This window comes from Pangasianodon hypophthalmus, chromosome 11, assembly GCF_027358585.1.
Source record: "Pangasianodon hypophthalmus isolate fPanHyp1 chromosome 11, fPanHyp1.pri, whole genome shotgun sequence".
Lineage (NCBI taxonomy): Eukaryota > Metazoa > Chordata > Actinopteri > Siluriformes > Pangasiidae > Pangasianodon > Pangasianodon hypophthalmus.
In genome coordinates this window covers 6,079,195-6,095,225 of record NC_069720.1, presented here as the reverse complement: position 1 = coordinate 6,095,225, position 16,031 = coordinate 6,079,195, and the positions used below count along the sequence as shown (strand labels likewise).

The 16,031-nt window shown below is 38.6% G+C and overlaps 1 protein-coding gene across 1 annotated transcript in view; it reads left to right on the top strand.

Annotated features, from left to right (window-relative positions):
- sptbn1 (spectrin, beta, non-erythrocytic 1) overlaps positions 1 to 16,031 on the top strand; it is an 83,010-nt gene that overhangs the window by 13,868 nt on the left and 53,111 nt on the right. Inside the window, exon 2 of the mRNA XM_026930527.3 lies at positions 13,476 to 13,686. Coding sequence (XP_026786328.3) covers positions 13,542 to 13,686 — 145 coding nt within the window. The 5' untranslated portion in view covers positions 13,476 to 13,541. The remainder of the gene's footprint in view (positions 1 to 13,475; positions 13,687 to 16,031) is intronic.

Sequence of the window (16,031 nt, the reverse complement as noted above, 5' to 3'; positions counted from 1 at the left end):
ATACTTGAAGTACATTTAATAGTTTACACTTTTCTACATGAACTTGAGGGAAGAATTCAAAGCCATACTTCAGTTTTAACCAGAGGATTTATTTCGATTTATTTAGTCATACATTTACCAACTCTGATAAGGATGTGTGTTTTGAATACAACTGAGTTGTAAGCGTTAAGTTTGAAAAGAACCAAAAATGGAAGAAATCATGCTGAAGTAGGATAAGTACACCCTCTGGACTCTTAGCCTAATATTTTCACTAATAATATTATATATTTTTGTTACTTGAAGGAAGATAATGAAAGAAAATATGAGAAACCTAACACACTAAATTTTCCTACTTATTTTGTTATCATTAGCTCTTTGTTTTTTCTCTTCTTTTCTTTTTCCTCTCATGTATGTGTTCATGTTTTTCTGCCGATTTCTGAGTTTTTTTTTTTTTTTTTTTTTGATGCACACAAGACACATTATATGATATTAATATGTTTTCTTCTGTTTTATTTTTTTCTTTTCTGTTCCATTTCATTTTCCTCTTTTCTCTTTTCCTCTTTTAGGAGTAGGAGAAGTCCATAAAAATAACTTTACACTATATATTGCTAACAAAGTCCTCATTGTCCTCCAAAGTGTGTGTGTGTGTGTGTGTGTGTGTGTATATAGTACACACACACAAAGTATGTCTATTGTAGTACATGTGGCATATATATATATATATATATATATATATATATATATATATATATATATATATATATATATATATATGCCATTATATCACATGGTTAATCCAGAATCAAGTATTTTTATCTTATCGTCTCACTGGAATGCCATCTACTCACTAACAGAGCTCAAACAGTGTCATGGCGAGACATTTCCCACACTGCAAGCCTTGCTGGCCCTGATCTCAGCTTAAGTGGATCTAATTTTACTGCATTCCACAGTCGGACTGCACAGAGTTAAAAAAAAAAAAAACAGAAGGTACAGAAGGGTACAGAAGCTTGATTAATTAAAAATACTGTTTCTCTAGAGATTTGAGTTGAAGTTGCAGGAAGACATGCTGGTGATAACAGTTATGGGTGATTTGTTCTCTGTTGGATGGGTCGTAGCTCTGCTGTTCTTTTTGGATGAATGTACTGTCCAGAGAGTCTTTGTCAAAGGGGCGTATGTGCGTGTGTGTGTGGGGGGAAAGGGGAAAACGCCTAACATTTTCCAGAGACTCAGGAAGTGAGGTCATAATGCAGCTCATTCTCTCGCCAGCGTGACATTCACAGCACATGACACGTTCACTCCGGGTAACAAAAGGCAGACGAATGATGGGAACATTTGTCTCCATTAGGGTTTTTTCTTGCAAGCGATTTACAGTAAGCTGCCTCTGTGTATATGAGGAAAGTATGTGGTAAATTGAATGAAATGAAAAAAATATCAGATGTTGGATCGGCTTTATATGACTTTTAGTGACAGCTGTAAATAAAACGGGGCCATCAATCAGTGGATCACGATCCAGATGCAAACCCAGCAAAGTATTTCAGCAGATCCAACCGAGAACGCAAACACTACTGTTGTAGAACTCATAGTTCGTATAGGCAATTGTGCTTTATGTACAACGTAAACGGAGTGTTTAAAAATGATTGGACAGAAGTTCGTTTATTCAGACGTCTCATTTGTTCAGCGTCCCTGGCACTAGTCGAACGTGGTAATGTGAAGCAGCATTTCAGATTGATGAGTCTTATCACCAAGATTAATGGTTAAGCGTTAAAGGGTGACTGTTATCACCATTTAGTCATGCTAGTGACTTATCTGGATCTTTGTAAGCAAGAAATGAAAGTAAATGTAGCAGAACCTTCACCTTCATCTTGTTTTCGGCATTTGTTTTGTCTTCCTGTAGAACTTTGTAGCGTTTCTGTGCTAGTCACCAGGAGGTTATGAGATCAAATCCCAGGACTTTCAGATAAACAAAAACACTGTAGATGTGTGATTCATTTTTGAGCACTAAGGACTCATCTAGCATTCTGCAGAATTCCCCACATTTCTTGTTTTCTATTTTGTCATCGGTTACTCATCTGCTGATACTGTTATTGCTGTTCATGTTACAAACAAGCAATCTGATAAAGTTTTTTGGATTTTTGCCTGAACCCAAACAGACCTCTGGTTAACTGATGTGTTAACATCTGGCGTGGGCTTACACAACTCCTGCTGGTGTTTTTTAACAGTGGAAATCTTTCACGGGATTAATTAAAGCCACATTCTACCAGTAGAATAATGCACAGAGGCTGAAAAAGTAGAAATAAGAGTCATATATAAAGACAGGATCTATGGAGACTGATAAATCCTTTAAAAAGATTAAAATATATTATTAAAAAAAATCAAAAAAATGTATATTAATTTATAATAATTAATAATATAATAATATATAATAATAATTATATACAAATTATAAATTAAATTATATAAAAATAATTTAAAAAATTATAATTATCAGAGCATTCATTAATGACTAAATGGGTATTTGCTGTTTAAATAGGGCATTATTTTTAGTATTATTAAGAAAATATTAATATATTCTTTTTTGAAAGAATGGACTTAATGTTCATTTGGAGAATATTTGTCATAGAACAGACATATTTCTGCTGTACAACATTCCCTTTTGTTTCTATTTCATTTCCTCGTACAGTAAATGTTTGGACGGCTTTAAGATTATGCCAGATTTAGTGCAGTGCTAGCGGAGCGTTGTCGTGTCTCACATTTGGCAGTATCGTTTAAAAAAATGCTGGAATCCATAGAAAATGACTAAAAGAGCCAATCAAGACTCGTCAATGCTGAATGAACCAGTTGAAACATTTCAGGAAGTGATGTATACAATTAACCAGTCAAATTCTTGTCTCAGATTCCTTGTCTCCAAATGAGTGGAACATTCTATTCTCCCTGGCTTGAGAACAGTCGGATTTAATATGGAAAACTAAGTCGGAGACCAGAACTAAAGCCATAAACTCATTATTTGAAGTCGGTATACACAAACAGCCCCATAAAAATGACATATATATACAGTAAGCATATGGTATCCACTCAAGTGGCTCAAATGAAGACACGGAGAACAAAAAAATGTGAAACTGAATTTCAAGATTCATGTTGCGCAGCCGTGGAGTGACCTAGATCAGGGTTAGGGCAGCCCTAGTGCCCTCACGCCATCCAGGTCCCAACTTTCCCACAGCACTTCCTGTCCCTCCAGCATGATTTCATGGACGAATGCATTGGGACTAAACATGGTGTCTCCATGGTACTGATCTAACATACAAAGACAATGCAAGGGCTCAGGTCAAAGTTAAAGAGAATGCAAATTGTGTGACAGTCTAACAAAGGCGAGTTTATACAAGTACGGCTCAAGTACATGATGTTGAACTAAACCTCAACTAATGACTGTATGCAGGGCTACGCTCCCCTGTCTTTCACAGATTAAAAAGATTCCAGATCCACATGCCAAATTGCTTCCTGTTAACAGGATTATTTTGAATTTTTTGTGGAATCAAGCACAAAAGCACCGCTGAAGAAGCATGAAGCGAGGCTGGGGCTGAATTCTTTCTAGCCCAGATGTTAGATTTAGCCTCCCATCTAATGTCACTACCAGCTTTTACTGATCATATGATCTACCAAAGGACCTGAATTGCACTTTTGTCCTAAATGATGGCCATGGTGGGTTTATTATAATTATATTACTGAGTGCAAAGAAAGAGAGTGAGGTCTTGATTTTGGTTCTTTTTCAAATTACTTCCTGCTGATTTTGCCATCAATTTTGGATTGATGTCTTGTTTCAAGATACATCCTTGTAGAAAAAAAGGGGGGAGGGGTCAAACTTTTGCATCAAGCTGTATTTCTGAGTAAAAAAGGCTCAACATTTTCCCTTCATGATAGCAGGCGGTATGAAGAATAGAAGTTTGACCTTTGCATGCTTTTTATTCCTTTTCTGTACATGATAACATGAACTTGAATAAGGTTTAAAAAAAAAAAAGATTTGAGTTGACTCCATGTTTTCTTTAACACAATACTTATATTTTGTCTCGTTGTTTTGCCCATTTGACTCCTTCCTTTAATGCTGGCTAGCATATTTGCCTGTGTGCTTCTTAATTTGATCAAATCGAACCGGCGCACTTTGCTGCATGAGCACTTCCCTTGTAAAGAGGGTTGCTTAAGTGCTTAGCGAATGTATTCTTGCTATTTAGCGATCAGCTTGTGGTCAAGCGGTAATCGTCCCCCATTTTCCTTCACGTTATAATCGTCAGAGATCCGCAGGCTGCCGAGCTGCGTTGAGTATCAGCGCCAGATGGAGCGTCTTATTCCACACCAATGCTGGCTGGGTTTGTTACTTAGCAACTGTATGGTAAGCATTGTCTCAGAATTTCAGCACACATGCGGCAAGTGTGCACTACAATAGACGTAGTGTGTTTGTGTGTGTGCGTGTGTTTTTGTGTGTGTCTGATAAAGCTATTTTGGCTTGATCCGGCTGGTTTAGCTCCATGTTTCGGAAAAATGAAGCAGACCAGACACATTCTGGTGGATGAATTAACACCAAACACACCCAGCTTGTTTTCTAAGGGGTGAGGGTTTGAAGTTAGGGAGTAGTGAGCTGCGTACATACCAGAGATAGCACTGAGTTGTAAGAAACAGGGCATATCTCATGCTGAAGCCATTGCTCTGTTAAAAAAACAAAACAAAAAAAAAACGGCTGCTTAGGAACAGTTGGCATTCTATAATAAGGGAGCTTATATAGCATGTGTGTGGGTGTGTGCAGACACGGCTTAGATTGGTAGAATGAGACAGTGCTTGTATGTTTTTATATCTTGGTGGGGACCAGATGTCCCCACAAGGATAAGAATATCTGACAGATTTGAAAACTGCTTTATTTTTTTTATTTTTCATTTTTTTAAAAATAAAAACTAGCTTTAAAATAAGAACTGAATGGTTTCCTTTGGTTATTGGGGTTAAGGTTAGGCTTAGATTTAGGTGTAGCCTAGCGTTAATATCAGTGGAAGCCATTATATTCTAACAGGGATAGTAGGACAAACGTGTGTGTGTGTGTGTGTGTGTGTGTGTGTGTGTGTGTGTGTGTGTGGCTGCGTCAGGTTGAAGGATGTGTCCCTGATGATTCCCTGTCACACTCCTCCACTAGGGCAGAGAGTGTCAACATAATCCGCATGGATCACTGTAACCAGAACCTCCCAGACAAACACACACACACACACACACACACAGATTTTCTCAAAATGCTCTGGCACTATATATATAGTGAAACATTTCCTACTTTTACAGAATAAATAATTTATAGCTTGGTAGCTGTATTCATATTAAATATGCTCACTTCAAGCTAGCTTAATGTATGTTCCAATGCAGAGGCACTTAAAGCGTGCTGCTGCTATGAAGCATTATGAAAGAGCGCTGCAATGATGGAAAATGCGTTGCAGTGTTCCTGACTGCACTCAAAGTACTTGAAAGACATCAGCCGGACATTTCATAAAGCATGAATTAAAGGCTCGATTTGGGAAATTAGCAGGAAAAGTTTGTACACCCCTACTTACACAAAACATTTCCTTATTTTTACTAATATCAGCTCTGACAGTAGTTCTGGCTGTAATTCAAATCACAGGTTAACATTAATGCGTTTGTTTTAATATGTTATAATTCCTGTAGTAACAACTTATACACAGGGTCTTGTAATGTGGACATCCACATGAAAACTAAAAATCAACAGATTAAAATATGTGTTTTGACTTAACAAAGGAAAATTGTTGAAATGTGGAAGCTTTCTGTAAGAAAATGTTTATTTAGGGTTTATGGAAGGAGTCTTCATTGTCAGCGGGTTTTCTGACCCGGGAAATTCTTCATGAGAGAGAACTTTGCACCTTTGTGGTTTCTTGTTAACATGACAAACTATGTTTTTTTTCCCTTATTAACTCAAGAAGAGAGAAAAAATTTGATGCATGTACAAATATATACATTTCACTATTTACATTACACCCATAAAGCTGTATCTGAATGTCTAAAATATAATTTCGATCTATTGCATCCATATTTTTGGTTGGTAGTGTACAGAGGCCACACCCATTTCACTGTGACTGGCAGCCACGCCTCACGACTGACAGTCACCGAGGCCATGGCGTATTAACACGGCTGCGTCTCATACAGTTTGAAGCTCTTTTCTCATGCACTGCTTCAGTGTCTTTCTCTGTTATTAAAAAGGTTTCCATGGATGCTGAGTGTCATGGTGACACCACAGATCTGTGCGCAAGCTGTTAGCAAGGGGCGAGTGAAAGGAAAAGCAGCACTACAGTGTGATATACAGGGTCACATATTAAACGCTGCACAGTAAATACAACAAATTCTCTTCGTGTGTAGTTTTATGGTACTAAATCACGTCTGCAGGTTAAAGGAGTTTCACATACCTAAACTCAGGGGAGGAAAATACTTGAATAACTGCATTTCATTACTCTACATAAGTATTATTTCAGGGTTTTTATACTTTACTTGGGTGTTATTGAAATAACAACTCTTATAAAACTAAAACCTCTTATTTAATTACATTTTCAAGAAGAAAAAAACTATTTACTTCTTACTCGTTACAAATCTCAGTGGTCTCTTCTTCTCTCATACAGCCGATGCTATATGCATCAATAGAACAGGCTCCAGCACTTTTTATTTGCATTTTATTCTATTGTTATTTTTTTTCTGTTTAAAGCGTCCAGTCAAATTCGTCGATCTCGAAAAAAATATCAAGAATCATCCCAATTTTTCATCTGATAGTTACCAGGACTGTAGCCAGGACCACAATTTTAGTTGTCATAGGCAATTCTTATTTCCGTTATGTTCTTCCTTCCATGTATCCATAAAATGCTTAGACTCCAGTTAGACCGTTGTATTTTAAAGACAATATTAAAGATTTAGTTACCTGTTGATTTCTGAATTATGTTACATGAAACTATGCAATACAATCTTTAATAATGAACTTCCGTACGTTTTGCTCGTAGTATGCGATTAAGGTGTAACGTTACAAAATACAACAACTTCAACAATAACGTAGCTAACATTAAGTGTTTATTTATAGTTAACTAAGGAGCTTGCAGCCTACAAACAAAAACCAAACTAACAAACAAACAAACAAATAGAAATTTGCATTTTAAGAACAGCCAAACATAAGGGCTGAAACTAAAGTTGCTCTGACGTCAGTTGAGGATCAGTTGTCACTATCTTGAAAGTTTTTTCCAAATAGTCATTATAAGGATGTTGTTCTTATCATGTTGTTTTTGAGAACTAGAGGCTACGTGAGATGTATAAGAAAAAGCCAAAGCCAGACCTACTTTGTTTCATCAATTCAAAACATTTGCTTTTTAATACTTGCGTACATGAAAAGTAGCAACTTTTGGACTTGTACCTGAGTTCATTGGTGGGTGAATACTTCCAGTTTAAGTTAAGATTTTGACACATTATCTGTATTTTCGGGTACAATGGAACCTTATTCAGGTTACTATCTATGTGGACTTTCCCATGTTCTCCTTGTGTTTCTATGGGATTTCTCCAGGTTCTCTGATTTACTCCCATCTCCTAAATACATGCATATAGGTGGACTGATGACGCTATAGGTGTGAATTAGTGTGTGAATGTGTGTGTGCGTGGAGCCTTGTGATGGATTGCCATCCCATTCGGGGTGAATTCTTGCACCCAGTGTTTCCAGGATAAGCTCTTTTAACTGATTTATTTAGCATTAAATTTTCATGCCTCGTTCTCTCTATTTTCTTGGCTTCCACACATAACTATTTATAAGTAATTATTAGTAGCTTTGGGTAAGTAAAACTCCCGCAAGTCACCAAGTCAAGAGATTTTGTAATTAACCTGAATATTGTGCTGCGGAAGCTTCCCTTTTAAAACCACAAATGTTGCTTGTGCTATTGGTGTATAGACATTTGATCTGAGTGTGTACGTGTGTGAATGTGTGTGATTGAGCCAGTAGGGTGGACCCAACATCTGAGTTCAGTGAGAGATGTGTAACGTTATAGTGAGGCAGCTGTGGATAGATTGGTGGAGTCCTCAGTAAAGGGTGTTGGTGCTTTGGAAACATTTCACCATTTTTTTAAAAAATATTTTGTCTGACATCCAATAAGTACTGAGAACAATATAAACACGGCACGCCAGATACAGTTATGCACTCAGCACTCAGTTATGAACACAACATGTTTAAGGTGTTCCAAATGCTATGGGATGAAGTAAAACCACACAAGAGCGCCCCCTTCTGGGGATCATACACATGTCCTAGATGTTTTCAGGAAACAAGACAAAATGAAACGTCTAAAATTTCTTAAGGTAAATTGTAAATCTTCTTTTATTTAATCAGTCTGAGATTAAAACCGCATGCTGTCTAAGATATGATCAGTCATAGCTGGTCCTTGGCTTTGCTCCGGTCCAATCAGGAAGTTGTGATCCTACAGTCATCTCTGCCAAGTTTACATGAAATCAGAGGCTTGAGTTTCCTGTTTCATAATGGCCACTCTGCTCCCAGAGCTCCAGGCTTGTTTTTCTTCTTAAGGAGGAAAAAAAAAACACCAGAGGCCATTTGTAGGAGTAATAGTGTTAGCCAGCTTTTCTTTCCTGGATGAGAGGGAGAGGCAGGAGACTGACAGATAGGAAATAGTCAGAGATCTACTGTAGTGCCTGTAAACAGTGATGATCTCTAGCTAATGAGCAAGCTGCTTATCTGCAAGATCTCTGCTGGTCTTGGCTTTTCTGTCTCTCCATAAATCGATCCATCATATCAGCGAGATGATGGCTAATGCTTTCTTTACACGGCTCTGAATACAGGAGCTTTACGATGTTAATGTAAATGCGTACACAAACAAATCAATGTCAGTAGTCCACCTTTCAGGGTTCACTTAGGAACAAATAAGCAATAATAATATTTAATATTATACCACAATATCTCATTGGTCAGAAGGTGTTGAATAATTTTCTATAACAGCAGCCCTGAAAGGAGGTCTGGCTGTAAGTCAAATCGTAGGTTTATATTAATGGTTTATGTAAGGAGTCTCCAGTGTCACACTACGTTTTTCACCATAGGAGAGGCTTCACGTTCTGGCTTCTCTGTAACATCATGATGTGTGTTTTGTTTTGTTTTGTAGAAAGACAGAAAAAGAGGACGTGACTGGTGAGGAAGCAACTGTTGAAAACTGCTATAACATAAGTGATAATGGGAACTAACTGTAACTATAAACAGATAAAAATTGTTGTCCTTTAATGATATGTCAGTTTTAATGAATAAAAATTATAATTATGGGCAAAGTGCTGTGGTATAAGAGAGATAAAACACTTTGGATTGTGCTGTTATAAGAAAATGATCAACAACAGGGTGCTGAGATAACTGTTACCACACTGAGGATGAGAATATTATTTTCATATAAGAGCACATTTTATTATTTACATAATGGAGTGGAGTAATAGACTCGTAAATGTAAAGTGACACATTCTAAACATTATCCAGTTCATCAGTTTATAATCACTATGAAATGACTACACATTTTTGGTTGAACTGATCTGATCTGATCTGGCAACCTTACTGGATTTGTAACAGAATCGGTCCATCATGCTTGAGGAGTTGTGCTTCCTTAATTTGATCAGTAGGGAGCCATTTGCTAAAAGCACGGCTGCGTCTCAAACCCACATTAGCGTTTCACCCAGACGGGACCTCAGCTTAAAACCGAAAGAGTTCCTAAGCTGCGCCATTAAACCGTCGAAAGATAAAATGTGATGTCAGACCAAAAAAAAGCTTATTTTGTGAAGCTTGCGAAAGTAAAATGGTGTTTAAACACAGAGCTCGGCCTGCAGCACTGATTCGGCGGCAGAATAATAATCGATCACTATCATAATACAAAATCCTTTTGTATTTTCTTTTAGAGCTAATGGAATTAGTGGTGGAGGAGCAGAGAAAGGAGGAGCCGGTAATGGCTTTTAAGAGATGGAGCAAGAGAAAGAGAGGGCGCAGGGCAAAATAATGATGATGATGATGATGATGATGATGATGAGCCAAGAATAGGTAAAGGAACAAGTGATAAAGTGAGGATAATTGTAGCACCATTCAACATTTTTTTCTTCTTAGCACACCGCCGTGAGACGGAGGATGAAAGCACTAACTAGCTGCATGCATGCACAGAATAATCCATGTTGCATATCCTGTAAGAGGAAACCAGCTGATGCAAACGCATTATGAGTCGTATACAGGCTCCCTCGTATCCCACATTACTCACACTGTTGCATACTGATCATATGCTGATGACTAACAGAAATGCGCTTGTCCTTTAAGTCCTTGCTCGTCAGAGTGCATCTTCATTGTTGTTTTGCAAAACATGGTTATGTATTCACATATCAGGATTCACAAGAGTGTTTTTTTCTTATTGAGGATGCAGTAAGGCTTAATCAATCAATACATGAGACAGTGCAGTGCGATTGGCTGGCTGTCAGGCATCCGCATGACTTACAGTATCTGGAAGGAAAAACAAAATCGATATGATGATGTTTTTGTGGACGGAGGGTAGATTTCCTCAGCTTATGAGCTTATTGATATCCTGTGAGTCTCCACCCTGAGCACCAAAGCTCTTATAGCTTTAGAAGCTCTTGTTTACTGGCTTTTTCACATCAAATCAGAATTCTCTAAAATGCTTGTATTTTAAGACGTTTTATGTTTCTAATTTCTTTGTCACGGTACAGCAAAAATCAGGCGATCCTGGTGTGATGTGATTCAGCAGTAAACAGCTAACATTAGCTAGCAAGTTTGTGTTTTGCAATTGTTTTTTAATGACAAGCAGAGTTATGAAAATGCAAGGGAAATATAACCTAATAAGAAATGTCCCCATAATGTTTGCAGATGTCCAGTTTTGGGCTTCGCACAAATACTCGATAGCATTATATGGAAATGTTAGCTCAGAGAACATCATGTTGTTAACCAGGAAAAGAACACAGCCCCACATTCTGGATGAACTTGTGCAAACCAAAAATAGCTACTCCCGGAAGCTAATTCCATTTTTTTTTTTTTTTTTTTTGCCTCTCCACGCTTACTAACAAGACTTGGCCTGACCATGCAGTATAGCACTTGCTACTTAGTGTAATATTAGTTACTTACTTAGTTATTTTCTCACTAGATACAAAAAATAGTCTAATTTCAAAAGCCTATTGTGTTTATTTCTACCTCTGAAACCCAATTAATTAAAATGTCACTTATCTAAAGATTTTAGGTTAAAATGGAGTGAAATTATGGACTTTAACAGTAACAATAAAGTAAATATTGCAAAGACAATGCTTGAGCAAGTTGCAGAAACATTTATATATTGCAAACAAAAACAAGGAATTGTGTTAACCATCATTTACAGTTATGATTTTTCTTTTGCTGTACTTTTCTCCTTTTGTGCTTCTCATTTTTATTTGTGGTTATTTTGTCCTTTTTTTTTTTTTGCCTTGGAGTTATTTTGTGCAATTGTGATTATACTGCAAACTGTGCCTTGAAGTTTAAATATCAGCCAAGTTCCGAAAGCCGACTGTGTGCATATGTCTGCTATTGTATGTGGGTGTATGTGTGTTCTTTTCAGACTGCTGCTTCAGTGTATAAATGGTGCGTTTGGATTGTAATGCCACCTGTGTGTTTATCCGTTCTGCTGCCAGAGTGTGTGCTTTTGTGCCCGTGCCCACTTTAACCACTGCAGCCTATACATGTTAAAAACCTGTCCCAGTAGCACGGTTATATTTAGCCAACTGCACCGCCTTCAGAGTCTCAGAGACACAGCAAATGCTCTTAGTCATACGTAGAAGGGGCTGGTACGGGGAAACGGGGACAGGAGGGTGTTGACGATAGGCTCGTTCAGCCTAATTGCAAGACTCCTGCAGTGAGATGCTAATCAAGCGTTTCACATGCAGAACTAGTCAGACCGCCGAGCACTGATCCCAATGCTGTGTGGGAGGTTGGTACTGAAAGAAAAGGGGGGGGGGGGGGGAATCCCACAGCGCTGAAACACATTATTTTTTGCTCAACTCAAGCCTTATGGTAGCAATTAGGTTTTAAATGGAGTTTGAAGCCAACAGTGCCACAAGCCAGGCATTGAGGGAAGGCCTGCATTCCCACCACGAATAGACGCCTATTTTGTTTGTTTTGTGTGTTCGTTGTGTCTGGCACTTTTGCAGCAAGGCTTCACACACATGCTGGGTTCATAGGTTTCCGACTCTTTCGGCATAGTGCTGACAACAGGCCTTCACACAAACACACAATACACACAAGAGGTATTCGCTGAGCTCGTCAAACTAATACGCACTCTTGCATGCAGAAGGGAGAGTGATGATTTCAGTTAACAGAGAAAAGATTGAGAGGAAGAAGGAGTTACGGTTAGCAAGCAGCTTTTGCCCAAAACTCAGCATGTTGTCAATTAAATAGATGAGACACTAATTACTGCACTCATCCGATAAAAGAGCGCTGATGTTGTACAGTGCAGTTCTAGAGGTTGACCAGAGGAGGGCGGTATGTCTCCTAAAGATAGTACAGAAGGCTCTTTGAAGGTGTGGCGTAGTCTAGAGTTCACTCTGATTCTCATGACATAGAGCCTCATACACAGCTGTATCCACAGGAGGGCCCAGCCTGTTTAATATTTCTGTTAGTAAAGTTGTAAAAAAACAGATGAACTTGTATGTAATATGGAACACTCCTTATGTATTGAGGGGGCCAAGCACTTGTCAACTGAAACCCCTTGAAGCATACTTTTCTTTTATTTTTTTTACCAGGGATAGTGAATGTAGTGTACCTACAGACTCATTCCTTAAGACCTTAAGACCTACTATTTAATCTTTGAGTGTAAATTCACCCTGGAGGTTGTACCTTCATTCATCCATTCATCTTCAGTATTTGCATTCTCCTGGACAGGGTTGAGGTGGAGATGGAGCTTATCCCAGGGACACTGGGCTCCAGGAGGGATTAAATCTTGTCAGTCCTTTTCAGGACACCATACACACACCCCTTCACACCTAGAGGCAATGTAGAGTAGCCAATCCACCTAATGGCATGTTATTGGGAGGGAAATCAGAGAACCTGGAGGAAACCTATGAGGACAGGCAATAACACAAGTTCAGGATCAAAACAGGAACCCTGAAGCAGTGAGATGGTGACAGTACTCGAGCACCATTGTGCTCCCCAAACAGAAAATTTAAATATAATATTGATTATGCATTTAGGCAGACAAATACATTTTTTCCCTTTAGGATGAACTTGGGAACTCATTTAACTTCCATAACTGGACTTTAAGACCCATTATTGTGTCTTTTTACATTCTTTGTATCATGCTTTGTATGCAAAAGTTGGAACTTTTTTATCTGTAAGTCCAGACTGGTTGGATTTCATTCCTGCTTGATTAAAGTTATTTAGATTTATCTGATGCTATTTATATCTAGATATAAAAGTTTTCCTTCCTTCCTCTTTGCAGGGCTTCAGAGGAAGCCGCCCATGAGGAAGTGTGATCATTGAAAAGGCCAAAAGGTGAGAGGTCAGGATGACGACAGTAGCCGCCGAATATGACCACATGGACATCCAGCAGCAGTACCAGGATACTGTCAACAACCGCTGGGATGAGGAGTGGGACAACGAGAACAGTTCAGCCCGCCTGTTCGAGCGCTCACGTATCAAGGCCTTAGCAGGTGAGGCAGCATCTCTGACGAGGTTACACCAAGACTCTGAGGAATACCTTATGTCAGATTTTTTTTGTGTGTGTGTGTGTGTGTGTGTGTGTGTGGAATAAGGGTGCTTTCACACTTGGCCTTTTTTTGGGGGGGGGGTAACATGCGATGAGGAGGTTGTTTGTCTTTGCTGTAGCCTTTGAGGCAGAAAATCAAGAAAATTTGAGCTGCCTTTATGACTTGACTGGATGCAGCTACAGTTACAAGTGTGACATCACATCGCATACTGGTGAATGTCGCAAAAATAGACAAGCTGCTAGTTTTATTTAAATTGCATTAAGTTTAATTTTAGTTAAACTGTTGGAACGAACTCCTTTTAGTGTCCCCTCCCAGCTACCAACCTGATTGGTCTGGAGGTTAAAATGCGCTTGACATCACTCTGTGCTTTTTTGAAAAGTTTACATTTTTTCAGCTGTGGAAGCTCCAATGTGACCAAAAAAGCAGACAGCAGTGCTTTTTAGAAACAGCCACGTTCTGTTCAGTTTTTGTAGTAAAATGTGTGCTGGTTGCTGAGAAAAAAAATGCCAAATGTGAAAGCAGCCTAAATGTCTTGTTTAGAAAGGCCAACATGGAATTTTTCCATAGTGAGATGTCCTTTGTGTTGCATTCCATGCACAACTGTATTCCATATAGATAATTACATTTTTAAATATTTTAATAGTAATAAGCAGTATTTTGAAATGTACAATGGGTGTGTCATTACTAGTTTAGAGGCACACAAAATGTTTTTTTACTAACTGACCTTCTGCTGGTACTCTCATTCCTTTCCATTTAGTCTTGCTCTTTTCTACTTACTATTCTTCAGAAGATATCCAGATTAGATTGTAATAGGATACATGCTTTTGTGGATCATGTAAATGGCTCAGGGTACAGAAAAAATCAATACTCAGTGTCCTAATGCATTATTATTCAAGTGAAAGTTCGTTTTTACGTTTTGCTTGCTGCACTACAGGGATCCTGTAATTATGCTGGTCTCAGTTACATGGCTCAGTAATGCTCAGAGGACACTAGAAACCATTCCTACTCCTGCAATCAGATTTGAGTATGTTATTTAACATTCCTAGCCAGTTGTGTTTATGCATATAGAAATGACAGGGATATCCGGACAGTAGCACATTTACTGTGTCTGTTTTCAGCTATTTTCTCCCAGCAGCGGTCGTTTTAAAGTGCCATAAGTGCACTGTTTACAGAGACATGATGTTGTTTATGATGGCTGCCTACTGAAGGGCTGTAAGATGGCATGGGAGACAAGAGAGAGAGAGCACTGGGCGAGAGAGCACTCTTAAAAGCACCAGAGGAGTGAGACTTGTTATTGCCAGAGGGCAGTGGAGCTTAAACAGGCCTGGCTTTAAACCTCCAAACCTCTCGTTTACTCCCCCCACACAGCTCAGAGAGTACTTAAAAATATTCCTGTAAAAACTCAAAAAAGATGGAATGTAAAATATAGTATGGTCTCCTTTGTTTGCCCGGGACCACAATCTTGTTTTAGGAGTGTTGAAAAAAAGCCTCCTAGAATTCCAGTGAGCATCCTGCATTTCACATGATTCTGCTTTCCTGCATTCCTTAGCACACAGAGCATACACCCCTTTCTCTCTCTCTCTCTCTCTCTCTCATTCTTACTCCAACCAACTATAAGGGAAGAGAGAAGATTGGAATAAGCTAAACATTGTAGTGTTGTCACAATATAAATTTTTCATACAGATACCACATTAAGTAGTACAATATTGGTGCTAACTGATAGCAGAAAACAAGTTCTAGAAAATTTAAAACAGAAACGTGCATTGCGTTACAGGATAAAGATTGCTTAAGACTTGCTGCTATTAAATTTGGTCAAGGGCTCAAACACAGCAGGCTGTATTTGGTTGTGAGTTTACCCCCTGGGAATTCAAGTACGTGAATGCTTGCTCATTTCTCTATATATAAACAAAATGCATATTTCTTCAAGTAAAGAGGTCTTTCTGTGATTGACCTCACTGTGTCCAGCAACCAGTCACTCAAAAGGAGCTTGCCACCGTGGTGGCAAGATCCATGACTTCCCATCATGCAGTCTAACCTGGAGGTATGCATGGGAAAGTTTTTTTTAGCTCACAAAGGAATGCTGACCAATCCCACCTGCTCTATGTGACCAATCTCACCTGCTTCCAAAGGAATTATGACCAATCCTGCCCATTCTCAAAGAAATTATGGCCAGTCTCACGTGCTCCTGAAGGAATTATGATCAATCCTGCATGCTCCCAAAGGAATTCTGACCAATTCCACCCAACCCAAAGAATTCTGAACAATCCTGTTCACTACCAAAGGAATTC